The sequence below is a fragment of the Dasypus novemcinctus genome, chromosome 5 (assembly GCF_030445035.2).
Source record: "Dasypus novemcinctus isolate mDasNov1 chromosome 5, mDasNov1.1.hap2, whole genome shotgun sequence".
In the NCBI taxonomy this organism is placed as follows: Eukaryota; Metazoa; Chordata; class Mammalia; order Cingulata; family Dasypodidae; genus Dasypus; species Dasypus novemcinctus.
In genome coordinates, this window is record NC_080677.1 from 11,840,253 (window position 1) to 11,867,862 (window position 27,610).

The 27,610-nt window shown below is 56.1% G+C and overlaps 1 protein-coding gene across 13 annotated transcripts in view; it reads left to right on the forward strand.

Moving 5' to 3' along the window:
- The first annotated feature begins 3,218 nt into the window (after positions 1-3,218).
- CAMK2B (calcium/calmodulin dependent protein kinase II beta) overlaps positions 3,219-27,610 on the forward strand; it is a 113,714-nt gene continuing 89,322 nt past the window's right edge. For 10 of the 13 annotated variants that reach the window (XM_058296685.1, XM_058296689.2, XM_058296686.2 and 7 more), the window contains exon 1: positions 3,275-3,516. In XM_058296685.1, the coding sequence (XP_058152668.1) occupies positions 3,452-3,516 (65 nt within the window). In that variant the 5' untranslated portion in view covers positions 3,275-3,451. Of the gene's footprint in view, positions 3,517-27,610 lie in introns of all 13 variants that reach the window. The other 3 variants (XM_058296692.1, XM_058296695.1, XM_058296693.1) reach the window with 2 other exon arrangements.

Here is a 27,610-nt window from a genome sequence, read left to right on the forward strand (position 1 = left end):
CCCACCATCCTCACCACCACCACCACACCACCACTACCATCACACCACCACCACCACCACCATCCTCACCACCACCATCACACCACCACCACCACCACCACCACACCACTACCACCATCACACCACTACCACCACCACCACCACACCACTACTACCATCACACCACCACCACCACCACCATCACACCACCACCACCACCATCCTCACCACCACCACCACCACCACCACCACCATCCTCACCACCACCACCACACCACTACCACCATCCTTACCACCACCACACCAGCACCACCACCCACCACCACCACCACCCATCACTATCACCACCCTCACCATCATCACCATCATCACATCATTACCAGCACCACTACCACAATCACCACCATCCTCACCACCATCACTGTCACCACCGCCACCACTGCCATGATCACTGTCACCACCACCACCATCCTCACCATCCTCATCACCATCACTCACGCCATCATCCTCCTACGTGCCTGCCACAGGATCCTGCATGGGCTGCCACAGCAAGAGCTGGATGGGTGAGGGTTGCTGGATCAGGGGCTTCAGTACCTGGGGAACCATTGTCTGCTCTGAGGGACAGACAGCTGAGCCTGGGAGAGGCAGTGGCAGTGACATCCCTCCCATGCAACAGCAGCCCCTGGAGGTGAGGAGGATAGGGGAGGCCATGGTGTTCCTTGGGAGAATGAACCCCATGCGCAGCACTTTTGGCTCTGCAGATGTGATGCTCGTTGCCATGGTGACTGTCCTAACAATAACCTCCCAGAACCAAAATTCCCCACACCCGCCCCAGCTGCCACCTGGGAGGGAGCCCTCCTCTCTTACGAAAGCGAGCCCGAAAGAACACGGTGGGAGGCAGAGATGGCATGGGGGCGGGGTGGTGGGGAGCAGGGCCCTCGAGGGCAGGGATCGGGTGGGTCTGGGCCGCTCTGACCAGAGCAAAGCCAGATGGGAGGGCTTTGGGGTTGCCAGGACCCCAGAAAGAGACGTGGCCGGAAGCCTTTCTCCCTGGCAGCTTTTCCACCCTGCTAGGGAGGACCCTCTGGTTCTGGAGGTGGGGAGTGGGCCACTCTGTGAGCGGGGCGGCGAGGGGTCTGGGCAGGGACAGTTTGGGGCTTTTTGGTAGCTCACCCCCTCCCCCATCGCTGGTGTCCCCGCTCACCCCCACCTTCCCAGCCTCAGCGCACTCCCGCCACCCCTGGGCCCGATGTTCCAGGGAAGCTCAGGTGCCAGGAGGAGCAGAGTGTGGAATGGTGCAGGACACGGGGCCCCTTTTGTCAACCCAACCCCTGGTGTAATCTTGGTCCTGGGCAGCCTTCCCGCCCAGGGGAGAGTAGCCCTGAGCCTGCTGTGTCCTCACCTGGGCCTGCCGAAAACTGTGTATGTGCAGGTGTGCACACGTGTGCATGCCTGTGTGTGGGTGTCCATACATGTGTATGCGTGTCTACGCATGTGTATGTGTAAACGGGGGAGGGTGCACGTGTATATCTGTGTGTGTGGGTATGAGTGTGTGAGTTAAGATAAAAGGCAAGGGACCCTTTCTGGGAAGCGGTTAGGAGCCCAGTCCCAAGGCCAGGTGGCTGGGGGTGGAGTCCGACCCACTCCTGAGTCGGATGACCTTGGGCAAGTTCCCTCATCCCTGTCTCTCCGTTGCCCCAAGGCGTAAAATGGGGATAATAATAGGATATGTCTCCTAGGAGTGTCTGAGAGTTAAATGAGATAATGCATGTCAAGTGCACGTCAGCATAATCAGAGCGAGCTGTGATTATTTTTAACACCGCTTATATCATCTTGTGGACTCTGCTTTCGGAGGCACCGGTGGGAGTGTGGGGGACTTTGGCAGCGGCGAGGGTCCTCTAGGTAGCCTGGAGAGAGCCTGCTTCGCCGAGGGAAGTGCTTTGGTTCTGCTTGTTTTTGCTAATTGTCTTCTATTGTGTGGCCCTGCCTCCCTCTCTTTCCGGAGCCCAGAAATGGAACACCGCAGATGCTCCCAGCATGTCTGGGGAGTGGCTCCTGTTGGGTTAAACAAACCTCAGCTGGGTCTAGCAGGGACCTGCGCCCTGGCCGCCGGCCACGCCAGGGGAGGAGAGTGTCCGGGCTTTCGGTGCAGACCCCTCTCTGTGCTGATGACCTTTCCTGCCTGGGGCTCTGCCAGGGCAAGGCCAGCGCACTCCCCTGGACGCCCGCAGCCCCCGCCCTGGACCGCTCTGCCTGAAAGTCCAGCAGAGGCCTTGATGCTCTCCGGGTGTCTGCAGAGCCGGCCAGGGCCAGGCTTGTCACCTGTGGCCCTTAGGAGGGCCCCTGCTCCTCCGCCCAAAGGCTTTTTGCTCAGAGCATCCTGGAGGGCGGCGGGCGGGTACTGTCCCAATATCAGACCCTTTCTGTGGCCTCTGGGGCAGGTCCCTGGTCCCAGCACAGGGTGAGAGAGCAGAGCTGTGCAGGGGGGATAAAGCCAACAGGTCAGCTCAGGTCTGGGCCGGATCCAAACTCGGCGCTGGCTACGGGAAGCGTCCTCTCTAGGGCTTGCTCCCTCCAGGTCGTGTGGGGGTGCCTGGCAGAAGCGCGTGCTCTCCGAGGCCTCAAGTCCTGGTTTCTGGACGTGCGGCCTGGGGAATCGGCTCCGCGCCCAGGAAGGAAACGGGGTCAGCCCAGCCTCTCCCGCGTCCCTCCTCCTTGGCTCTGCCCAGGGCCCCTTTCACGAGGGGTTTCATAGTCCAGGTCGGAGCAGGGGACAGGCGAGTGGGCCAGGCCCCAGAGGAGGACGGCCCCGGGCCCTCCGAGTGGCTGACGACGCAGCCCCGGTGCCCCTGGCTCGGGACGCCCTCGGCCTGGGCTCAGAATGCCTGCGACCCTGGACCCTCAGCATCCAGGCCTCAGAGGACCACCTGAGGGCGGGGCTGCGGCCACCAGCCTCTCCCTCTCCCAGCCCAGTGCCCCTGCCCGGCCTGGGCCGCGCGTGGCGGAGAGGGGGTGGCGGCCACAGCTTTCTCTGTGCGGATGGCGCACGTGCTCCGGTGCCGCGTGCGGGCCCGAGGCACGGTGGACCCTCGGGCACCGAGCCGGCCGGGGTCTTCGAGAGTAGTCACCTGCGCGAATGGGGAGCGCGGGGCGCGGGGGGCGCCCAGCAGGGAGCAGAGGCTCCGGTCGCGGCCGCCTGCGGGGTCCGGGTGCGCGGCCGGGAGCGCGCGCGCGTGCGGGTGTGAGTGTGCGGGGGGCGGCGCGGCGCCCGCCTCCCGCTCGTAGGTGTGCGGCGCGCGCCCCGCGGGGCCCGAGCGAGCAGATCTCGCGTGCGCTCGCCGCCCGGCGCCGCCAGCCGAGGTGTCGCCCGCGCCCGCGCCCGTGCCGCCGCCGCCGCTGTGCCCGCGAGCGGGAGCCCGAGTCGCCGCCGCCGCGCGCAGCCCGAGGCACGCCGAGCCCGTCCGCCGCCGCCATGGCCACCACGGTGACCTGCACCCGCTTCACCGACGAGTACCAGCTCTACGAGGATATTGGCAAGTAAGAGCCGCGGCGGGGCGCGGAGCGCGGGGACGGCGGCGCTCGGCACGCCCGGGGACCCCGCGGGGCCGCGACCCTTGGACGCCGCCCGCCCGGGCGCACTGCGGCCCGCGCGCCCCCGGCTCGCCTCGGGTCGGGCCCGGAGCGCACGGCCCCGCGCCTCCGACCCCCGCGCCCGGCCGCCGGCCCTGCCCTGCCCTGCCCGCGCGGCCCGGCTCGGACTCGGGCTCCGGGCGCGGCGCGGCGGGGGCGGCAGCAGGTGGCTCGGAGCGCGGGCAGACGTGACGCATTTGGCGGCGGGAGGTCGGAGGGGAGGGACGGCGGGGGCGGCCGCGCGGCCTGGCGCTCGGCGGAGGGGCGCCCGGGTCCCCGAGGGCCGCGCCCGGGGCCGGGGCAGCAGCGGGCGTGTGGCGCCGGCCCGCGCGCTCCCCACCCCCACCCGCGGTGGCGCGGGCCGGCGAGCGGCCGGGGTGGCGGCGCCGCCCGCGGGCTCCGCGTGTCCCGGCCCCGGGGCTGGAGCCCCACGGCTTGTGCGGATCCCCAGGCACAGGTCGGCTCGGCAGCGTGGGAGCGGCTTCTGCCGCGGGCTGTCCCGGGGAACTGGGCTCTGGAGGATTTCCCCCTCAGATTCTTCTGGAAAGGGAGAGTCTGGGACGCCAAGCGATGAGCTCAGGTCACAGGGGAAGGAGGTGGGCTGAGGGGGGGCGAGGCGGGGAGCCTGGCTGGGCTCCGGAGTTTTAGGGCCGTCGAGGTAGGTGGGGGCTGCTAGTGTGGGGGGAGCTCTGTTTGCAGTGAGGGACCCCCGGGGCAGGGGCTCGTGGAGGCGTGGTTTCAGATAGGGATCCTCACCCAGGCGGAAGGGGCTGCGTGGCTCTTAGATCTGCTTGGCATTGCGGGTCCCGACACCCGCTTGGGCCCCCCAGGATCAGAGACGAAAAGCCAGGAGACTCTGGAGAGCAGCGTCTCCTGGTGAAACCTGCCCTGGGCCTCCTCTGCCCTGGGGTGCCCCTCGGAGTCAGGGTGCCTGGACTTGGCACCCCCGGGGGTCTCCTGGCTTCAGAACCCTGGGGTGCCTCCGCCTGGTGCCTTCCTGCCTCCTGCATGGGAGGAGCTGGCAAGGTCCTTTCTCTTCCCCCTTTCTAAAAAACTGTCTTGGTGATACCTTGTGGTGGGCGAGGGCCGCCGATCATTGATAACTGTAGAGTGCGGCGCCGGAGGCGCGTGGGGGTGTGTGTCCACGAATCTTCTCGCACGTGCCCGAGGTGGTTCCGGGTCAGGCGGGGGTGGGGGTGGGGGCTGAGGAGCAGGAAGCACGTGCGCAGGGGAGGGCCAGGCGGGGCGGGGCGGTGGGGCCCCCCAACCCCAGGGCTGGTGGACGCCCCCAAGGCTTCTGTGGCCGCAGGGAACCTGCCTGTGAGGAAGCTTCCAGAGAGGAGGGGACCTCCGAACGGTGGAGGAGAGGGCCAGGGCTGCGCCCCACCATGGGAAGAGACCCCCATCTCTTTTTCCCACCGTGCCGTCTCCCTTCCTAGCTCTGTCGGGTGTACCTCCTTTTGTGGGAAGGCGAGGCTGCCCCTCTGGCCCTGGGCACCGTTGGGGCAGGGTGTGCGGGGACTGCGGAGGGGGCAGGCAGTGACCGTGTAGACCTCACAGGCGCGTCTGGAGAGCTTCCCCTGTCCCGGCACACTCTCTTCAGCCTGACGCTGCTTTGGAGCTGGGTCCCTCTTTGCTCGGTGACTCTGTTTCCAGCAGCATAGCCTCTACCGGAGCACACAGGGCCAGGGGCAACTGGTCAACCCTGGCGAGGTGAGGCCTGGAGGTCTTTGGGGCATCTGCGAGGGACGCCCGACGTGCCTGGGAGACCAGCTGAGGCTCCTACCCTGGGAAGCAGGCCAGTGAGCAGCCACGAGGGGAGACGGGGCACCCCAGGACGCGGGGGTAGGTGGCCCAGGAGAAGAGGGCCAGGGCCCTGCCAAGCTGGGGGTGGGCCGCAGAACTGAGTCGACCCACCACCCCTCTCCAGAGTCTATTTGGAGCTGGCCCCGGCGAGGGTTCCCCAGGGAGCCTGGTCCCAGCCCTGCCCGGGGGCTCTCGGAGGAGACGCTGCTGCACACGGGCAGAGTGGGGTGCTGGGAGGCTGGGCCGGTGCCCCAGATGCCATGTCCAAGGTGGTGGGAAGAGCTGGGCATCAGGCACGGCCTGTGCCGGGGCTCCTGCGGTGGCCGGGCTGGTTGCTGACGGAGCCCGCTTGCTGCCCAGTTGGTGCTGCTTCCCTGCCCAGGGGAGGCACATCCCAAGTTTATTTAAAGCTACAGCTCCTGGCACCCGGTCAGGCGTCACTGAGCTCCCTGCTTGGGGCTGCCCGCCGGGCACCGTGGCCGCTGCCCGCTGCGGCCTTTGCTCCCAATCCTTTAGCTGGCGGCCGGGCCGCCTGGGGGGCGGGCCTGCCCAGGAGCACTGGCCTTCCCTTGCTCAGCCGCAGACGGCTGCCCGGCTCAGCTGCCCTCTGGAGCCACCGCCTTGCCCAAGTGGGCAGCACCTGCTGGGATGAGGCACGGCACGGACACCCTAGCATGGCCTGGGCTTCCAGCCAGCCTGGAGCGGGCAGGGAGCAGGCCCGGGCCGAGGCGGAGTTCGGTTATATGTTGGATGGAGTTTAAAAACCCAGAAAAACACCTGTGTCTCTTCCATCCAGAACTGAAAACTGTTGCTGTTTTGTTTTTTGGGCTTTAAATTCCTTTAAAAAATAATCAAAAGAAGTGGAACCTTACAAATAAATAAATACGTTTTCCTCCAGCTGTCCTTGCACACTCGGTGTTTATCTTTCTAGACTCTCTGGTGTGGTCACACACATAAGTATCCAAAACTAATACCTAAAATTCTTTGGTGTGTGTGTTTTATTGTGACCTGATCTAGAAGTCCGGCCTCTCCAGTTTCTCCCGCTTAGCACACTGCTCCTGGCCTCTGGCGCGCTCTCGCCGCTGCGTGTGACCCGCGGTTCCACCTCGGCTCTGTCTGCTCCCCTCTGGCGGGAAGCCGGGCTGGCCTCTGGCTTTAGCGGGGGGAGCGTTGCCTGCGCGTCTGCGGGGCTGGCTGTGGTCTGCTGAGTGGCCTGGTTCCGCGGGCCGCGCCCTCCGTGGGCCCCTCCCGGGGAGCGCCGTGCGGGCGTTGTCCTGCGCGTTTCGGTTTGTGGGGCAGAAAAGGGGCCTTTCGTTTCGTCTTTGGGCTTGTGTGTCTCCCACTTTGGCGAGTTGTCATCACCTTTAAAGTAGGGACTGTCTCCCTAGGAGCAAGGTTTTGGGTGTGATCTCAGGGGTTCACGGATGGCCCCGGGGCTGAGAACCAGGGGTGCCCGTCTCGGGACAAGAGGTGGGGAAATGGCCGCGGTGGGCTCGCGGCCCCTGTTGTGAGGACATGTCCGCGGTTCTGAACACTTGATTGCTTTGATTCTCTCAAAAGTGGTGTCAGCCGCCCGGGAGGGCTCCCCCCCGCCCCAGCCCTGGGCTCGGGAAACTGCCAAGCCTCGCCAGCGCCCGGGAAAGTGAGGCGGTGGGGGCCAGGGTCTCCCAGCACTCCCGCCCTGAGCCCCCGCCACACTCCGGTGGGTCCCGAAGAGCTGACCTTGGCTTGTCCTTGACTCTGTGCCACCTCCCTGCAGCTGGCAAAACCCGTGGGATGAAACCACCGCACACGAGGTAGTTCATAGATAAACTTGGGAGGTGGAAGCAAATCCGACCTGTAGTCTCCTGGGCTCCAGAGGGAGGAGGGTACCTGGGGGACGCTGCCCTCGAGCGTGGAGGCTCCTCTGGCTGCAGGGCCTGGGCCAGCACCGGTCTGCCTGCCCCTGATAGCCATGCAGTGTCTCCCCTCCCACCCAGCCTCCCCTCTCCCCTCCCTGCCTCCGCTTTCTCCCCAGACTGGGAGCCATCTGACATGCCGCACGGTCCCCTCATGGAATCCTGCTGGCTGCGCTCTCCTGCGTCAACGCCCCGCACAGGCGAAGATGGGGGCGTCCCACCCACCACACGGTCGTCGGTCGTCGTGTGGAGTGGGGAGTGGACCGGTGCTCCCCCTGCCTGCTGGGTGGGCTCCAAGGATGCGAGCGGGACTGGTTGCTTAGCACAGCGCGTAGTTGAAAGAGAGGTCTCGGGTGTCGAAGTTGCTGGCAAGTTGTCCCTTCAGGTGATGCTGGTTTAGTTACTATTGAACGGTATTTTTATACCATAACCTACTTTGCTGGTAGCTAAGAATATGTCTGCCTGCTTGCTCCTTGTGTGCTCTTTTTTCGCTTACAGCAGCTAGCACCTAAGTGGTGCTTGTTTCTCTGTGAGATAGGGGCTGTGAGCATTCCCATTTTACGGAAGAGGCGACTGAGGCACAGAGAAGCCTCGTCACCTGCTCGGGGGGCCCATGGGGCACGGTTTGAAATCCAGGCAGTGACTTTGGAGCCTGTGCTCTCCTCTCAGACGCTCAAGGCCCAACTCTGTTCTGTGCTTCTAAAAATTCTCCCCTTCCACTGGCTGACTCATGGCCAGTCTGTGGTCCACTCTGACCCTTTGGCTTCTGGGGGACGCATCTGTCCTTAGCTGGCCACGCAGTCTGTTCTGCGCTCTTCCCACACGAGGGCACCGCCCACGGGTGCCCTTGGTAGAAACATCATTTTCTTCCACCGCTTCTCCTTGACAGCCGACATTCTGACCCCATTTGGGACCAGCAAGCCTTGAAATTTCTATTTTATTAATTAGTAAAGTTACGAGGGCAGTGTATTCTTGTAAAAAAGGAATCAAATAACATGGAAGTATGTGCAGGAAAGTGTGACTTTTTTACGCTTAAGTTTCCTCACTCCACAGAGGTGTCTACCTGGAAGGTTTATTTAGATGTGCTTGTAAGGAGATTTTATGTATGTAAAGTTATATATAGATTTATATATTACAATTGCATATAGATCGTAGATATATAATTATAAACATACGGGTCTTCTACCGATTTTTCACGTAAGTCTTTTCTTAAAGCCTGGTGCCCTCCAGTTCTGTAGTAGCAGAGAGAGGTGTGTGTTTTGAACCAAATATCGGGGCACTTCCTCTGAGGAGGGGGCCCAGGAGGAGGACAGGCCCGTGCTTTGAACCGAGGCCCGCAGGGCTGTCAGGAGGCCGGGTCAGCTGTGGATGAAGGGCTTCTGTCCAAGGGGCGGCCACAGGGGCGGGCACGGCTGAGTCCCGCGTGGGGCCCGCGAGTCTGGCCTGGAAGAGGCTTTCGGCCGCGGAGCCGAGGGAGCCCAGGTGTCGCTGGAAAGAACCGCCCGCCCCGGAAGCCGCCAGACCCGGAGGAGGGAGGCAGCATTGGAGTTTGCTTTCTTCTACTTAAAAATAGATTATACCAGCTATGGGCCCCTTATTTTTGCTCCATTTTAAAAGGAAAATTTTTGTTATTTGAGAGTCGTGGGTTCACAGAAAAATGATGCAGAAAATATAGTTTCCCCATATTAGTGTCCCCTCACCCCAATACACAGTTTTCCTTATTACTGACATTTTGTATTAGCGTGGTACCCTTTTCTGTTGGCTTTTAAAAGTCCATCCTGAACCATCCTGGGATTTAACAAGTGCTTTAACAGAAAGGACCAAATCTAAATAACGTGCGCCCCACCTGTTCCTGGGGAATGCTGTGCCTGTTGGCTCTTCGCTCCCAGCTGCTTCCCCCTTGGTCCACGCAAGAGGTGTAGCGTTTCTGGAAATTTAAACTGTATTTTCAAAAAATTTAATTCCCTCCCTTTCCCCAAAAAGGAGCCAGGGAGCAGAGACATACATATTTGGTCATTGGAAAAGCATTTATGACAGATGCACGTGTCTTTGCTAGTGTGGAAACAGAACAATGCATTATATATCAACATGGTTTGTGGGAAGTGGACTTGGCCAAATGGTTAAGGCGTCCGCCTACCACATGGGAGGTCCGCGGTTCAAACCCCGGGCCTCCTTGACCCGTGTGCAGCTGGCCCATGCGCAGTGCTGATGCACGCAAGGAGTGCCCTGCCATGCAGGGGTATCCCCCACGTAGGGGAGTCCCACGCGCAAGGAATGCGCCCTGTAAGGAGAGCTGCCCAGTGCGAAAGTGCAGCCTGCCCAGGAATGGTGCCACACACACAGAGACCTGACACACAAGATGACACAACAAAAAGAAACACAGATTTCCGGTGCCGCTGATGAGGATAGAAGCAGTCACAGAAGAACACACAGTGAATGGACACAGAGAGCAGACAACTGGGGGAGGAGGGGGAGAAATAAATAAATAAATAAATCTTTAAAAAAAACAACATGGTTTGTCACCGTGATCATATTGGAATAACACTAGAAAGGTGTATTTTATTTACATAAAAGCCTGATCCTATTGCAGATGAAATCATCTTGTTGTTGGAAGTAGAGTTCACTGCTCAGCCTCTGGGGGGCTTTATCCTCGGGACAGGGAGTTGTACTGTTGTCGGAGCTCTTGGTGGGCCCGGAGCATTTTTCCTTGCTACAATGACCCTAAAATAGCTGAGGTTACAGAGCTCCCTTATGTCAGCCACAAGCGTCTGTTGAGTTCCAGGACAGACTGGCAATAGCCCGGCAAAGTTTTAAGACAGCGGTGCGGGAGGAAGCTGGAAGCAGCCCTGTCCTCCAGGGGACGACCTGAGAACTCCTGCTTGTTCTCCTACCTTCTGAGCAGCAAGTGAGGATGGGATAGGAGAAGATGCTGTCCCGTCTCCCTGAAGGCGGAACGGTGGGGGTTGAGTTAAGCCCTCCTGGCATCAGGTGCAGCAAGGAGCCGAGGAGCAGCCCTGCGCCGCGCCCCCCCCCCCCAACTCGTGCTGCGTTGAGGTGCCTAGAGCCGTGCCTGGGACCCAGGTGAGTCAGCACCTGAGCAGGCCAGAGCTTTGACCCGCCTGTCCGCGTCGAGACCCTTTCAGGCTGCGAGAGGCGGGGGGCTTGGCCGACCCTGGCCTCGGGAGGCCCCTCTGATCCCGAGTGCCTGTCTTGAGTGCTGTTTTGGAGCCACTGCAGATGGTCGTCATCCCCCACCCCCTGGCTGAGGGTCTCAGCTCCCAGGGGCCGGCAGGGGCCAGCCCAGTCCTTAACGGAGTTGAATGTTGGGGCACAGCCTGATTCTCAGTGGCCCCTATAAACGCAGAAACTTCTTAAAAGATGGGTTTTACCCATCTCGTTGGACACTTCCTCAGTCAAGAGCTCGGGTCCCGTCAGGAGCAGGGCCTGCTGCGGAGGTGACCGGGCAGTGGCTGCCAGCCCGCTGTGTCTCCCGGGCCCCTGGGAGTTGGAGCGGATCCCGACTGCACCCAACCACAGCAGAGTCTGTGGGCTGGGACTTGGGGCCTCTGAAAGCTCCCAGGTGGTCCCGAAGGCCACCACGGAGGTAGGATCTCGGGAGGCACCTCCCAGCCGCCCCCCTGATCTTTACCACCCGTCACTCACCGATCGCGTGTTTTGCATGGACCTTCATTTTGCTGAGTACTTGCAAGTGATATTAACCCAACCCTGTCTGAGTTGCCGGGTGTATCCAGGGCATTTTATTTAACCCAGTGTTTTCAAAACACTGTTTCAACATGTAAGCAATATAAAGATAATTATTGAATTGTTTATCTTTCTTTTTTTTTTTTAATTGTGTTTTTGAAGCTCGTTGTGTATTTTACACTCAGTGCATTTCGGTTTGGACTCACTGCGTTTCAGGTCTCATAGCTCACACATAGCAGCCACCGTGTTGGATGGCGCGTGTCTGGAGCTTCACGGTCGCTCTTTAAAGACGTGTGCATTCCTTCTTCCTGGCTTCTTTGGAAGAGAACAGCTTCAGTTTGCATAACCATAACCTGCTCCGGACTTCCTCTGGCTTCTGCAGACTCACTCCTTCGTTCAGCATGTCTGATTGTACCCCTCCACCCTCTGGGCGCTTTCTGGGTGCTTGGGAGGCAGTAGCCAGCAAACCAGTAAGAATGCCTGCCCTGGTGTGGGGAGGCAGGCAATATACATAAAAAATAAATGATGTGATTAAGAGCTCTGGGAGCTCAGAAGCACCAAGTAGGAAGGTGGCGGTCATGAAAAGGACAGGTTGGGAAGAGAGATGACTCAAGTGACTGAACACAGGAATGAAAGGGACATTACTACCAACCTAACAGAAATAATAAGAATCATAAGTCAATACTATCAACAGTTGTATGCCAACAAATTGGATTACCTAAACAAAACAGGAAAACTCTTAGAAAGACCCAAACTATTGAAAATGACTCAAGAAGAAATAGAAAATCTGAAGGGACCTAAAATAAGTAAAGAGATGGAATTAGTAATTATAAACCTCCCACAAAGAAAAGCCCATGTCCAGATAATGTCAACAGTAAATTCTGCCAGACATTTAAAGAAGAATTATGAATCTTTCACAAGCCCTTCCAAAAAACCAGAAAAGGAGGGAGCACTTCCCAATTCATTCTGTGAAGCCAGCATTATCCTGACATCAAAGTCAGATAGAGACATCACAGGAAGAGAAAACGACAGCCTCCTGTCCCTTACCAATATTGGTTTAGTTTGCTAAAGCCACCAGAGGCAATATACTAGAAATGGGTTGGTTTTTACAATGCAGATTTATTAGCTCGAAGCTTAGAGTTCTGAGGCCGAGAAAATGTCCAAACCAAGGCATCATCAAACCAGGCGTTCTCCCCGAAGACCAGCTGCCGGTCACTCCTGTGTCACATGGTGAGGCACATGGCCCCTGCTGGGCTCTCCCTTCTTTTCTGGTCTAATTGCCTTCAGTCTCTGGTTTCCTTGGCTACCTCTTTCTTTCTGTCTGAATTTCGTTCTCTTAGGAAGGACTCCAGTAAAAGGATCAAGACCCACCCTGGGCCACGCTTTACTGGTGTAACCTAATCAGAAGGTCCCACGTACAGCAGGTTTACACCCACAGGGACAGTAGAACATGGTTTTGCTGTGGTCCGTATAGCTTCAAAGCGTCGCAAATATAGATGCAACATCCCCAACAAAATACTAGCAAACCTGATCCAGCACCGTGTAAATTGGATTATACACCAGGACCAAGTAAGATTTATCCCAGGAATGCAAAGTTGATGCAACATATAAGAATCAGAGTACAACATCACTTTAACAGCAAAAAGGAGGAATCATCTCAATAGATGCAGAAAAACATTTAACAAAATCCAACACTCTTTTGTGTGAAAAACACTCAGCAAACTAGGAACAAAAGAGAGCATCCTTGGCTTGATAAAGGGCATCTATGAAAATCCCACGGCTGACATCATGCTTACTGGTGAAATACTGAATATTTTCCTCTAAGACCAGGAACAGTTCAGGGCTGCCTGCTTTTACACTGCTCTCCAGCCTCGTACTGGAACTCTCACAGCATGGATGGACTTTGAAAACATTACGCTATGTGTAAGAAGTGGGCACAAAAGACCACCTCTTGCATGGTTCCTTTTACGCCGAGGGCGCAAGGCAGGACTGGGGGATGGAGAGTGGCGGCTGATTGGATGGAGCTTTGTTTTGGGGGTGATGAAAACTTCTGAACGTTGATTTTGGTGATGAACGCACCACTCCATAACTGTCCTAAAATCCAGAGTCATGCAGTTTGAATGGATGGGTGTCTTGGTGTGTGAATTATATCCCCATATGGCTATTTTAAAAATACAAGTTGAAAGGCTCCAGCCTGGGAGGGTCAACGTTCAAACGATGAGAGGCGAGCTTGGAAACTAAGGTGACCTCCAGCTCCCCGGCAGGGCCCACGGTCTTTGTTAACGCTCAGGACCGGGTGGGAAGCGCAGCTCTGCCGGCACCCCGGTGAGCGGGCTTTATTCTGCCGTGGACGTTTCCTAAAGGGAGAAGGGGGCAGCGCGGGGGCGCGCTCTCTCCCGCAGGCCCCTGCTGCGGTGGTGCCTGGTGACCGTCTCTCAGCGCCCAGCTCAGCTCGGTCTTAGAGGCCCTCGGGGCGCCTGGCCTCCGGGTGCCCGCACCCCATTTCGCACTCCAGCCCCAGAGCGGGGGCTGGGCCGCACCCCAGAGTCACGGCCGAGAGCCAGCAGGGGGGGAGGCGAGAGGGCTAAGACTGGAGACCCCCGCCCCGGCACCTTGGCTTCCAAAGACTCCAGCCCACCCCTTCCTCCAGAAAACACCCCCCAATGCGAATCTCAGCCAGGTGAGGGTTTACTGGACATCTCGGCCCTGGGCGGGGTTTAGTCCGGCACGTTCTCAGGGTGGAGGGGACAGCGTTGTGGCGAGCAAGGGGCTGGACGTCATCCCAGAGGCGGCTGGGGCCCCTTTTCTCCTGGGTGGCCTGGGCCGAGGATGTTTCCGGAAGGACCCAGTCCTCGCCTGGGCGGGCCGAGGGCGGAAGGTGGTGGAGAGGACTCAGGCTGCCGCGAGCAGGTCGAGCAGGTGGGCTTCAGTGGGCGAGGCAGGCGAGGGGTGGTCCCAGGCGGGGCGGGTGGCAGGTGTGGGAAGCGCGGGCGTGGGCACGGAGGGCTGAAAGGGGCTCCGGTCCCCCGGAAAGCGCTGCTGTTCCGGGACATCTGGCCGCCGCCTATCGCAGCCCGCGCCTGCCCACTCCCCTAGCTGAGGCTCTCGCCCTCCGCGCTCTGTCCCACCTCTCTCGCTACCCCTTCTTCTCCTGCAGGGGCCTGCCCCACTCCACGGCCCCCTCCCTGGCTCTGTTTCCTGGCCCCCCGCCCTCCCCCATGGGCCCAGTCCCTAGGGCTCTCCAGCAGGCTGCATTGGATCGGGGTCACCAGCCCCCCGGGAGCCCCGCCCCACGCGTGCTCCCGCTTGCTTTTCCGAGGGGCGCCTTGGCCCCCATCCGGCCCGCTCACCGCTCCCCGCTTCTTCCTGGGCAGCCTTGGGCCGTCCACCCAAGATGCCCAGGGCTGGAGCCTGGGCTGGACTCTCGAGGCCCTCCGTGCTCCAGCCGCGGGGCGGCCCGGGGTGCTCTCTGTCTGCGAGCTCTTTTGGGGCGGGGCGCACCCGGGGAGGGTGGCGTGTGAGGCTGGGGTCCCCCAGGGGCTGGGTGGAGGCCCTCCGTGCGGTGGCTGGACTCCCGCCGGCGTGCGACGTTGGGGTGCAGATGGGGGCTCTGGAGACGCGAGGAAGACGCTGCCCACCGGTTTCCAGCAGGCGCAGCCCCCCGGCGAGTGGAGGAGGAGACGTGGACCCTGAAAAGCCGAGTGAGGGGCTGTGGGGGGGCCCGGGGGTCCTGCTGCCCCCTCTGGGGACCCTGCGTCCCGGCCCCCTGCTCTGCTGTCTCTTGTCACAGCCCCTGGGAACTGCGCTCAGAAAACAGTGTCCCCTGCCAGAGCCCTCCCCGATCGCTACTTCTGGTGCTTTCCGGAGACCTCTGGGGCCGACGTGGGCTCTGTGCCTCCCGTTTTTCTTTTTCTGGTCATCTGGACCCCTTGCCCAGGGCAGCCTTTCTTACTGGAGGGCGCTGCGCTCCCCTGCCCCCCACCCCACTTTCCCGTGGCAGGCAGGGCGTCGCCTTGCTCCTCCTTGGCTTGGCGCCCTCCTGCCCAGGCCGCCCCTGTGTGGGCTGAGGGCCCCGGGCACCCGCGCCTTGGTGGGTGGGTACAGGCTCCGCAAGGCTGCCCTCCATCCTGCCTGCCCCGCCCCCCGCCCGCCCTCCTTCGCCCTGGCCTTGCCTCAACCCCCCCCCCCACCATCACCTGAGAGTCTTCAGCAGTTCTCGAGAGTGCACTTTGTTTTTTTTCAAAGATTTATTTTTATTTTTCTCTTCTTCCAAACTGCCCCCCCAGTTGTCTGCTCTCTTTGTCCATTCGCTGAGTGTTCTTCTGTGTCCACTTCTATCCTTATCAGTGGCACAGGAATCTGTGTTTCTTTTTGTTGTGTCATCTTGCTGCATCAGCTCTCCATGTGTGCACCACCATTCCTGGGCAGGCTGCACTTTCTTTCGCGCTGGGCGGCTCTCCTTATGGGGCGCACTCCTTGCACGTGGGGCTCCCCTATGTGGGGGACACCCCTGCGTGGCATGGCACTCCTTTCACACATTTGTACTGCACGTGGACCGGCTCACCACACGGGTCAGGGAGCCCTGGGTTTGAACCCTGGCCCTCCCATGTGGTAGGCGGACGCCCTGTCCGTTGAGCCGAGTCTGCTTCCCGTGACTGCGCTTTGGAGAACATCCTGCTGCACGTCTGTGTCAGCAGCGAGCCCCGGGCTGGACGCTGTGGGGTGGGTGGCCCTGCAGCCCCGTTGGGGGATGAAACCCAAGCCAGGGTGTCCCTCCCCTGGCTGTGGAAGGGGCTGCAGGCCGTGCCTGCTGTCCCCGCCCTGCAGCCACGTTTCAGAGCCCAACGGGGGAAGGCAGCTGGCTGCTGAAGGGTGCTGAAGGGTGTGTAGGAGTTGGCTGGCGCGTCTCCTGGGCTGGCATGTGCCGCATAAATGGGTTGGACCTGCCCGCCTCAGGCCGTGGCTGCGTTCTGAGGTCAAGCATTGTCCTTGGTGGCTGGTAGGTCACCGTTTACTGCCCACAGTCTATTGGGACATTTTTATTCTCTGAATTTTTCTTGTTTGCTGCCAGAGATTGAAGGAGCTTTATCCCAAAACCAGATTTTAAGGACAGAAGCACAAGTGCTGTTTCCCTTCCTCCTTTCTGGGTGATTTCTCGGTGATGTAGGCAGGGCATTGTTTAAAGGCACAACTAGCCGCCGGGCCCTGTGACTCGGGCCGCCCACCGCGTCCCCACCACAGTGAGCCAGGAGGGTTGGGTCAGGCGATTTTCTGGGGTCCCTTCTGGCTCTGTATATGGATTCTACAGAAACCCCATTTCTCTCCTCGCAGACTTGCCAGAAAGTTCACCGGTCACTGCTCAGGGCCTCCCACAGGGCAGTCCTGGACGTTTCTAAGCTGGTGTCCAGCCTCCCAGCATCCTCAAGAGTGAAACATAAGGGGAGTGAATGCTGGCTGATCTCTGAGCTTAGAAACGGGAACCCCGAAGCTCAGGAGGAGAGAACCGAGTGGACATAACTGCCCTCGTCGACTCCAAGTCCTGTGCGCGCTCCCGGGCGTGTGGACTGCCGCCCTGCTCGGGGCTCCGTGGGCCTCCATGGGTGGTGAGGGAGAACACTGGGCACCAGCTGCAGCGCGGGGCCACGCTGCACCCACAAGCTGTCCACTGTGAGCACGGTGGGCGCCGGAGCCAACGTCCAGCTTCCCAGCTGCTCTGACTGTCCCCGTGCTGCTCCCTCACTGTCCCAGGATGTCCCTTTGCTGCCCTCCTCTGTCCCCTCCCTGTCCACCGCACTGTCCCCTCACTGTCCCTCTCTGTCCCCTTGCTGTCCCCCGCTGTCCCTCACTGTCCCCTCGTTGTCCCCCGCTGTCCCCCGGCTGCCCCCCCCGCTGCCCCCTCACTCTCCTCGCCCAGTTGGCCTCCCCCAGCATCCACCCCGTCCCTGGGAGCCCGGCCCCTGTGCGGCAGGTGTTGGACCCTTGGGCTCCGACGGCCCCGGCCGCTCGAGGCTGCTCTTCCAGCACGCGCTGCAGGTCCTCCAGGGGAGCGCGAGGCCACTGGTTCTGCAGAGGCAGCTGCAGGCTGCTGGGGACGCACCTGCGCGGTCTCCTGCCGCTCTGCGGGGCTGGGCGGGGCTCCCAGGCAGGACGCAGCGCGCCTCTGTCCCGGCGACAGTTCTGAGCCGTGGGCAAAGGAAGCCGGTGGGGGCAGCCCAGGACCCGCAGGCAGCAAGGGCCAGGTCCCCACAGCTGTCCCCGACCGCGCAGATGCTGCCGAGGCCAGCCTTGTCCCTGTTTTACTCACGGGGAAACCGAGGCTGCCTGAGGCTTGCACAAGGCAGCGCTGCTGGGAGCTGGTGGAGCAGGGTGCCGTGCAGACACAGGCGCTGCTCTCCTTGCCCCGAGCCAGTAGCTCCATTCTCCACCACCGGGGCTGGGGTGTGATGGAGCCAGATCCAGTGCCGCGCAGGGCAGCACCCTACGCTGTGTGCAGGGGCCTAGAAACCACCACATGGGAGCAGGGGCCTAGAAACCACCACAGGGTGGGGAGGGGCCTGGAAACTACCACACAGAGGGCAAGGGCTGAGAAACCACTGTACAGAGGTGTGGGGGCTAAGAAATCACCCCACAGTGGAGCGGGGGCCTAGAAACCACTGCACAGTGAAGAGGTCCTGGAAACTACCACACAGAGGGCAAGAGCCTAGAAACCACTGTACAGGAGAATGGGGGCTGAGAAACCCTAACCCTAACTCTAGGGGCCTAGAAACAACCACACAGGGCAGTGGGGACTTAGAAAACACTGCACAGTGAGGAGAGTCCTGGAAACTACCACACAGAGGGGAAGGGTCTAGAAATCACCATACAGGGGAGTGGGGCCCTAGGAACCCTAACCCTAACCCTAGGGGCCTAGAATCCACCACACAGAGTAGTGGAGGCCTAGAAACCACTGCACAGTGGGGAGGGGCCTGGAAACTGCCACACAGAGGGCAAGGGCCTAGAAACCACTGCACAGAGGGTTAGGGACCTAGAAACCATCACACAAGGGAGTGGGGGCCTAGAAACTACCGCACAATAGGGAGGGACCTGGAAACCATCATACAGAGGAGAAAGTGCCTGGAAACCACTATATAGAGGGGTGGGGACCTAGAAACCACCCCACAGTGGGGCAGCAGACCTGGAAACCAGAAGACAGAGTGGAGGGGACATGGAAACTACCACACTGACAGGCAGGGGCCCTGGAAACCACCACACAGAGAGAAGGGGCCTAGAAACTACCACACAGAGGGTCGGGGGCTTAGAAATCACAGAGGGGAGGGCCCTGGAAACTACCATACCCAGGGGTGGCAGTCTGGAAACCAGCACACGGCCCCTCCCGACACCCTGGTGCCTTCCTGGGCTCGCTTCTCTGGCGCTGAGCCTCCCCTGTCCCCTCCAGGCACGTGCTTCGTTCTGAGAGGCCACCTGGAAGTAGAGGTCAGGCCCTCTCCCCACCTGCTCAGGAGCGGGCGTGAGCCGCTCCCCGTCAGCCCGAGCCCCCTCAGGAGAGCCTGGGCCCTGGGAGCTGGTGTGGGAGGCCAGCTGGCACGGGCCTCGGGGCCTCGGGGACACTGCGGCGCCCGCGCCCGGCCTGGTTTCGCTCTGTGACGCGGTTGCGGTCGTTCCGGCAGGTGGAGCAGCTTGGGACCAGCACACGGGGCCTACGAGGCCCTGTCACAGGGCATGCGTCCCTGGCCCAAGGCCTCTGGTGGCCCTCGCCCTGGCCTGGGCGCTGGGGGCAGCCGCCCCTGCTGTGCGCCCCCTGCACGCACCCTTCCCCGCCAGGGCCCTGCCGAGGCCCCCGGCTCGTGCCCTCCCCTTGGCGCTGGGCCTGCAGGAATTTGGAAGGAATTGACCTGTGCAGGGTGGGTGCTCGGTGAAGGAAGAATCCCAGTGCCCGGGCACTTCCGCCTGGGGGCCCCGCGGGGCGCTAGCAGGGGCTGCTGCTGTGCGGGTCGGCCCTGCGGGCACCGCGTGCCCCAGCGCGCTGGGCCCGGCACACAGGGGCCCTGAGCCCCCCTTCTCGCCGGCTCTAGTTCCTGGTCTGCTCACACCTTTGGCCTCCTTGGGCGACACGTGGGGAGTCTGTGGAAAGGAGGAGCAGAAGGCCACGGTCCACCAAGGGGCCCTGCCACACCCGCTGGTCTGTGTGGACCGAGTCCACCTGTCCAGCTTCGCCCAGGGAGGGCAGCAGGGACCTTCGGGGCGTGGAGAGAGCCGGTGGGGCTGGGGGCCGACGGTGTGGGGGGTGGAAGGAGCACCTGTATCAGGCTTCCCCAGGACCTGGGGGCCCCGCACGGGTGTCTGTGTAGGTCCCAGGCCACCGGCTCGGCCACCGGTCAGCTGTGTCACCTTCCTTCAGCTCGTTGAGCTCCCCTGCCTGTGAAAAGTGAAGAAAGGAAATGAAACCAGCGTTGGGCGGTCATCAGCCGTGTGCCGGGAATACTCACATTTCCTTTAACTTCAGCGTCACCCTCCAGGACCCGTGTCTATGTGCCTGTGTTAATCACTTCATTTGTACCTGCTCCCTCTTCCCCTCCGCCCCCGGTTTAGATCCCTAAAAGGCCCTGGGGGCAGTCGACTGGAAGGACTGGCTTTTTAAGCGGATGTGTGTTTAGGTTACAAGCTCACAGGTGGGAGGCCGTGGAAGCGTCGCGCTCGGGGTGCCAGCAGAGATGCCGTCTGCCCGAGTCACAGCCGCGGGCGACCGGGCACAGGGCGCGCAGAGTGGCTCTGGGCCCCCTCCGGGCTCGCCTTCTCCCCAGCGCAGCCCCGGGCGGCCAGGCGCCCCCGCCGCGTCTCTCAGCCCCTCTCCGCGCCCCTGCGCTCTGCCGGGTCTGGCCTCCAGCCTCAGGGACCTCTCTCTCCCCCTCTCAGGCTGTCTGTCTCTGCAGCTTTTTTCCTCTGAGTGTCTGTGGCTTTTTAGTCCCGTGTTTATTAAGGACTCCAGCTAGAGGGTTAAGACCCACCCAGGCCACACAGTCCAATCAGAGGCGCTCGTGTAAGCAAGAGTTCCCGCCTGCGCACACGGGAGACGCTTAGAGACAGGCCCCCTGCTTCCCGTTTCCAAAGGTCGGCAGTCGCGGAGGGAACGTTCCTGTGGCCACAGGGGCAGACTGGAAAGAGAGCAGGTCCCAGGTCCAGGCGGTTCTGGACGCCGGCAGGGCACGCTTGGTTCGATTTCCGAGTCGGTCATCTAAAGAACGCGGGGCCCTTCTCGGGGCTGCCCCCCCGCCTTCCCGCCCTTTGCCCGGCGGCCCTCTTCTGGCTGCCCCTCCTGAAGCACCTGGGTGGCGCCGTGCTCTCAGCCTCACCCTCCACGAACACTGGGGTGGTGGCCACACTGTCCCCAGTCCACGGGGAATGCGCCCCACCCTCTCTGGAGCCTGGGGCAGGAAGATCAACATGGAAAGCCCACCCTGTCCACACACGGCGGGGGGGGGTCCTTCTCCTGGCCCGAGAAGATGTCTTCATCCCAGACCTCAGCTTCCACGGTTTTGCCCTTGAAGTCCATTTTTCCTCCAGTCTCTCCATTTTTTGTCCGGGCTGACAATGGTTTCATTCATAGAAATCTCACAGAAAGCTCGTTGGCCTTGCCCACGGGAAACGGGTCGAGGGTGCCAGGCGGTAGGACTGCCCGCAGACCTTTCCTGCATAACCTCATCTCCAGTCCCGACCTACACGGAAAGACTAACTGGTTCCAGGCTCAGCGGAGTCCTCACCTGGGGCTCTGCTCTCTGGGGACTCGTGTTCCAGAAGCTCCTAATTTCCACAAGCATCAATTTCTGGTTTCTTTGTGCCCGGGAATCCAGTCTTCACCTTGTCTCTGTTCTCTCTCATTTTGCTGTAAGTGACAAGGAGGAACCAGACTGCGTTTTCCATGCTTTGCTTGGAAATCTCAGCTAAACGTCCAGGCTCATCACTTTCGAATTCTGCCTTCCGTCTGACATCAGGAATCCGTTTTGCCAAGTTCTCTGCAGCTCTCAAACAAGGATCACCGTCCTTCCCATTTGCAATGACACAGCCACTATTTCTGTCTGAGGCCTCATTGAACGTGTCTTTAGCGTCCATATTTTTTTTTACCAATAGTTTCTTCTAAGCAATCTAGGTCTTTTCTACCAAGGACTCACAGTTCTCTCAAAATCGTCCCTTTACCCATTTTAAAAGCCCTTTAAACATTTTTTCGGTATCTGCAACAACAGCACCCCACCCTCCTGGTACTGATTTCTGTTTTAGTTTGCTAAAAGCTGCTGGGAGCAATATTCCAGAAATGAGCTGGCTTTTTACATGGGGATGTGCTTAGGTTAAAGGCTCGCAGTTCTGAGGCTGTGGAAGCGTCGCAATCAAGGCATCATCAGAGATGCTGCCTCACCGAGTCACAGCTGTGGGCGGCCAGGCGCGGGGCAGAGCGTAACGGTGGCTCTGCGGGCCTCCCCCATCCCTGGTGACCTCTAATCTACCTTCTGCTTCAGTGGATTTTTTATTTCTAGTCATCTACGTCTAGTATGTAGTCACATAATAGTTGACCTTATGTTTCTTGCTCATTTAACTGAGCATACTGTTTTCAAGGTTCTCCGTGTTGCAGCAAGTCTCTACAGGTATACAGGTACCTGTTTGAGTCCCTGTTTTTATTGGGTGTATTGGTGGGTCATCCGGTAACTATATTTAACTTTTGGAGGAACCACCATATTGCTTTGCACAGCAGCTGCACCATTTTGCATTTCCACCAACAGTGGACAGGGATTCCACTCTCTCTGCATCCTCTGCAACACTTATTTTCCCTTTTTTTTTCAGTAACAGCCATCCTTGTGGGTGTGAAGTAGTGTCTTATTGTCCTTTTGATGTACATTTTCGCAATGGATAATGATATTGAGCATTGTCTCATAGGCTTTTTGGCCATGGTATAGCTTCTTTGGAAAAATGCCTGTTCAAGTCTTTTGCCCTTTTCTTAGTTGGGCTGCTTGTTTTTTGTTTTTTTTGTGTGTAAAAATTCTTTATATATTCTGGATATTAAGCCCTTATCTGAAATATGCCTGAAGACTGACATGGAGGCATCTGCTGGGCTTTCCCTTCTCTTCGGGGTTTTGTTGCATTAGCTTCTGGCTTCCTCTCTTTTGGGTTCCGTTGATCTCAGTTCCTTGCTCTTGTGGCTTTCTCTCTCTGCTCCTGTTGCTTTTTCTATGTGTCTCTCTCTGTATTCATCCTGTTCATACAGGACTCCAGAATTAAGCCCCACCCTGGGACACGCCCCAACTGAAGTCACCTAATCCAGAGAAGGTCCCCCCTACAACAGGTTCACACCCACAGGAGTGGGCTCACCCTGATTTTCACACTAACACTGACCAATGCAACCACTGTCGCTTTGTAGTACAAGTTGAATTTGAGACATGTAAGTCCTCAACTTTGTTCTTTTTCCAAGTTGTTTTGGCTACCTGGGCCCCTTGCAATTCCCTATGAATTTGAGGATAGGCTTTTCCATTTCTGAGAGAAAAGGCTGCTTGAATTTTTGAGTTTTGATTTTGATTTTGAAATACTTTCAAACTTTCAAAAACAGTTACAAAAATAATACAAACCCTATATAGAAAACTCCAACATACCCCAGATATCCAGATCCACCAATGTTAACATTTTGCCACATTTGTCTTATTGTTCTCTTTATCTCTTCATCTATTAATCCATCTGTCAACCCATCAGTCAGTTTGTCACTATCAGTCCATCCATCCATCCATCCATCCATCCATTCATCCATTTTCTGCATACTTGAGTATAGATTGTTTATATCATGCTCCTTCAATGCTTAATATTGCCATCTATATATCTATATTTCCTAAGAACAAGGATATTCACTTATATAACCACTTTAAGTGCATTTATCAAGTTAGCAAATTTGACACTGATATCAAGTTTACAGTCTATATTACAATTTTTTCATATGTTCCAGTAATGTCCTGTTTTGTTTTTTTTTTTAAAGATTTATTTATTTTATTTAATTTCCCCCCCTCCCTGGTTGTCTGTTCTTGGTGTCTATTTGCTGCGTCTTGTTTCTTTGTCCGCTTCTGTTGTCGTCAGCGGCACAGGAAGTGTGGGCGGCGCCATTCCTGGGCAGGCTGCACTTTCTTTTCACGCTGGGCGGCTCTCCTCACGGGCGCACTCCTTGCGCGTGGGGCTCCCCCACGCGGGGGACACCCTTGCGTGGCACGGCACTCCTTGCGCGCATCAGCGCTGCGCATGGCCAGCTCCACACGGGTCAAGGAGGCCCGGGGTTTGAACCGCGGACCTCCCATATGGTAGACGGACGCCCTAACCACTGGGCCAAAGTCCGTTTCCCAGTAATGTCCTGTTGAGCCTTTTCTCCTCCCTTGTTAGATCCTGTCCAGGACCACATATTTCATTTAATTGTCATTGTCACTTTAGTTGCTCTTTTTTAAATTGTGGAAACATAAGTACAACATAAACTTTCCCATTTCAATCACTCCCAAGCATACCATTCAATTGAATTAATCACATTCACAATATTGCAGTACCCTCACCACCTGACATTAAGAAAAGTTTCTCATTTCCCCAAACAGAGTTATGCAGTAACTCCTTAGTGCCCCTGGCCCCCCACCTCTGGAAACCTGTGCTCTATTTTCTGTCTCTATGAGCTTGCCTATGCACTGATATTTTCTTTGTGTTTACCATGGGGCTTAAACTTAACATCCTAAAACTATAGCAATCTTGTTTGCTTTGATACCACTTAACACCAATAATATATACAACTATGTTTCTATCCCCTCCTTCCGCCCACCTTTATGTAGTTCTTGTCACAAATTACATGTTTATGCATTATGAGTACAAAACCACTGATTTATTGTTGCATTTTATGGTTTTACCTTTTTAGATCCTGTAGGAAGTAAAAAGTGGAGTTACAAACCAAAAATATAATAGTGCTAATATTTATATTTACTCGTATCAGTACCCTTACTGGAGATCTTTATTTATTCACATGGCTTTGATCTATTGTTTAGAGTCCTTTCCTTTTGACCTGCAGAGCTCCCTTTAGCATCTCTTGTAGGGCTGATCTAATGGTGACAAACATCCTCAGCTTTTGTTTATCTGGAAATGTCTTAATCTCTCCCTCATTTTTGAAAAACAGTTTTTCTTAGTGTAGAATTATTGGTTGGATTTTTTTGCTTTCAGCACTTTAAATATGTTCCAATGAGAAATTGGCATTTAATCTTATTGAGGCTTCCTTATAAGTAACATATTGCTTCTCTCTTGTGGCTTTCAGAATTCACTCTTCATCTTGGGCATTGAACAGTTTGACTATAATATATGGGTATAGGTCTATTTGGGTTTATCCTATTTGAAGTTGGCTGAGCATCTTGGATGTGTATATTCATGCCTTTTGTTAATTTGGGACGTTTTCATCCACTATTTCTTTGAATATTCTCTCTGCTCCTTTCTTTTCCTTCAGGGACTCCCATACTGTATATATTGGTACACTTGCTGGTGTCTCACAGATTGCTCAGACTCTGTTCTCTTTTCTTCATTCTTTTTTCTTTCTGTTCCTCAGACTGGATGATTTCAATAGTCTCATCTTCAAGTTCACTGATTTTCCTTCCAGCTCCAATCTGCTGTTGAACTCCTTTAGGGAATTTTAAATTTTTGTTCCTGTGGTCTTCAGCTCTGTTTGTTTCCTTGTTATAATTTCTAGCTTTGTATTAATACTGTCTTTGTGTTCATCTATCATTTTCCTCATTCCTTTACTTCTTTGTCCATGTTTTCCTTTAACTCTTCAAGCATACTTAGGAGCATTTCTTAAAACTCTTTTGTCTTTTTGTATGTCCCAGGTCTGGTCCTTCTTGTTGTTGACTTCTCATGCATTAGTCTTACCCTTTGCCTGTGCCATCATTTCCTGTTTCTGTGCATATTTTGTAATCTTTTGTTGAAATCGACTCATTTTGATATTTTAATGTGTTGTTGCTGGATTATAGACTCTGAGATGCTTGTTCCTTAAGCTTGTATCCAACAAGTATTAGGATAGAGCTTTGGGAAAGCCAGGAGCTAACAAAAAAAAGAAAAAACATCTTTCCCAGTCTTTGGGTATTGTTCTGTAAGAATGCTCTCCACCAGAACTTGTTCAGACAGTGAGTTTAGAGACTAGCTCGAGGCCAAAACAGAGGCCTGCCTGATCCTTTCTACACATGCACATAGGTATGCATGTGTAGCTGTAGAAATTCCCCCATTTATGAGAATATGAATATCCCTTCTTACCTAGGAAACCTTTTCCTCACTTCTCTGGGCACTGTACTGTGTATCTTGCAGTCAGCAGTCCTTTTTCCTAAGCAGCTAGGACTTGACTGCTCTCCCACAGCACTCTGTAGAGAGCTGTATGAGTTTCCTTCTACATGCAGGGCAAGTTCTAGGGTAGAGAGCCTGCAATGAGTGTCCTGGTTCAATCCCTCAGGTTGCCTCCAAAGAGGTTGGGGCAGATGTACATACTTCCTGTATGTGCAAGAGAGTTACTCTGCTCCTTCTGGAACGGGGAACTGGTCCAGGCCAGCTCCCTGCCGAGCCAATGAGAGGATGGGGAAGGGGCCAGCCAGGGTCTCAGGAGATCGTACCCCTCTTTAATTGCCCTTTTCTTGATTTGGCACTTGCCCTGATACTGCAGTCCTTTTGACTGTTTTCTGGAGCTTTGAGAAAGATATTTCTACCAGTTCTTGCTAATTGTTCAAAACTTCTTTGGGAGAATGGAGCCTGAAGCTTCTCACTCCACCATCTCTTTCATGGTAGCCTCCAGCTGCTTGAATTTTAAAGGGATTACTCTGAATTTGTAGACTGCTTTGCATAATATTGACATCTTAACAATATGAAGTTTTTCAACCCGTGAAATGTCATTTATGTAGGTCCTCTTTTAATTTAATTCAGGAATGTTTTGCAGTTGTCTGTGTAGAAATCTTTTGTATCCTTAGTTAAGTTTATTCCTAGGTATTTTATTCTTTTATGCTATTGTAAGTGGAATTGTTACCTTAATTTCTTCTTTGGATTGTTCATTGCTAGTGTATAGAAACACAATAGATTGTTGCATGTTGATCTTGTACCCTGCCACTTTGCTGAAATCATTTATTAGCTCTAGTAGTTCTCTTGAGGATTTTTAATTTTAACAACTTTATGGAGATATAATTTACATACCTTGCAATTTACACATTTTAAAGCTTAAAATTTTAAAATTTTAAATGATTTTTGGTGTATTCACAGTTGTGTGCTACTGTTACCATGGTCAAATTTAGGGCATTTTCATCACCTAAAGAAGAAAACTTGGGGAAGCGGACTTGGCCCAGTGGTTAGGGCATCTGTCTACAGATGCAGTTCAAACCCCGGGCCTCCTTGACCCATGTCGAGCTGGCCCATGTGCAGTGCTGATGTGCGCAAGGAGTGCCCCGACACTCAGGGGTGTCCCCGTGTAGGGGAGCCCCACGCGCAAGGAGTGCGCCCCGTAAGGAGAGCCGCCCAGCGCGAAAAAAAGCGCAGCCTGCCCAGGAATGGTGCCGCACACACGGAGAGCTGATGCAGCAAGATGACGCAACTAGAAGAGACGTAGATTCCCATGCCGCTGATGACAACAGAAGCAGACAAAAAAGAACATGCAGCAAATGGACACAGAGAAGAGACAACTGAGGGGAAGGGGGAAGGGGAGAGAAATAAATAAAAATAAATCTTTAAAAAAAAAAAGAAGAAAACCTGTATCTTTTAGCTATCACCACCCCATCACTTCTCCCTCCACATCTTGCCCCCCAACTCCCCTACCTTTAAGCAACCACCAATCAGCTTTCTGTCTCTATAGATTGCCCTACTCTGAGCCTCATATGAGAGGAATCATAGTATGTTGTCTATGTAACAGTTTCTTAAACTTAGCATAATGTCATCAAGGTTCATTCATTTTGTGGCATGCATCAGTACTTTGATTTTTATAGTCAAATAATACACCATGGAACATACGACTTTTTATTCATCCATTCATTTGTTAATGGACATTTGGGTGGTTTCCACCTTTTGGATATTGTTAATAATGCTGCTATAAACATTCATGTACAAAATTCTGTGTGGACATATGTTTCATTTCTTTAGGGAAGCAGTAGAATTGCTGGGTCATATGGTAACTCTATGTTTAATCATTTGAAGAACTGCCAGACTATTTCCCAAAGGAACAGACCATTTTACATTTCCACCAGTATGTATGAGGGTTCTGATTTCTTCACATTTTCTTCAACTCTTATCTGACCTTTTGATCCTAGCCATCCTTAGCAAATGCGAAGTGGTATCTCTTTGTAGCTTTGATTTGCATTTGATGACAAATGAGTTTGAGCATCTTTTTGTGTGCTTATCGTCCATTTGTGTATTTTTGGAGAAATGCCTTTTCAGATCCTTTGCCCAGTTTTTATTTGGGCTATTTGTCTTTATTATTATTATTATTAAGTTGTGAGAGCGTATATTTTCTGAATACAAATCCCTCTTCAGATATATGATTTGCAAACATTTTCTTCCATTCTGAGGGTTGTCTTTTCATTTTCTTG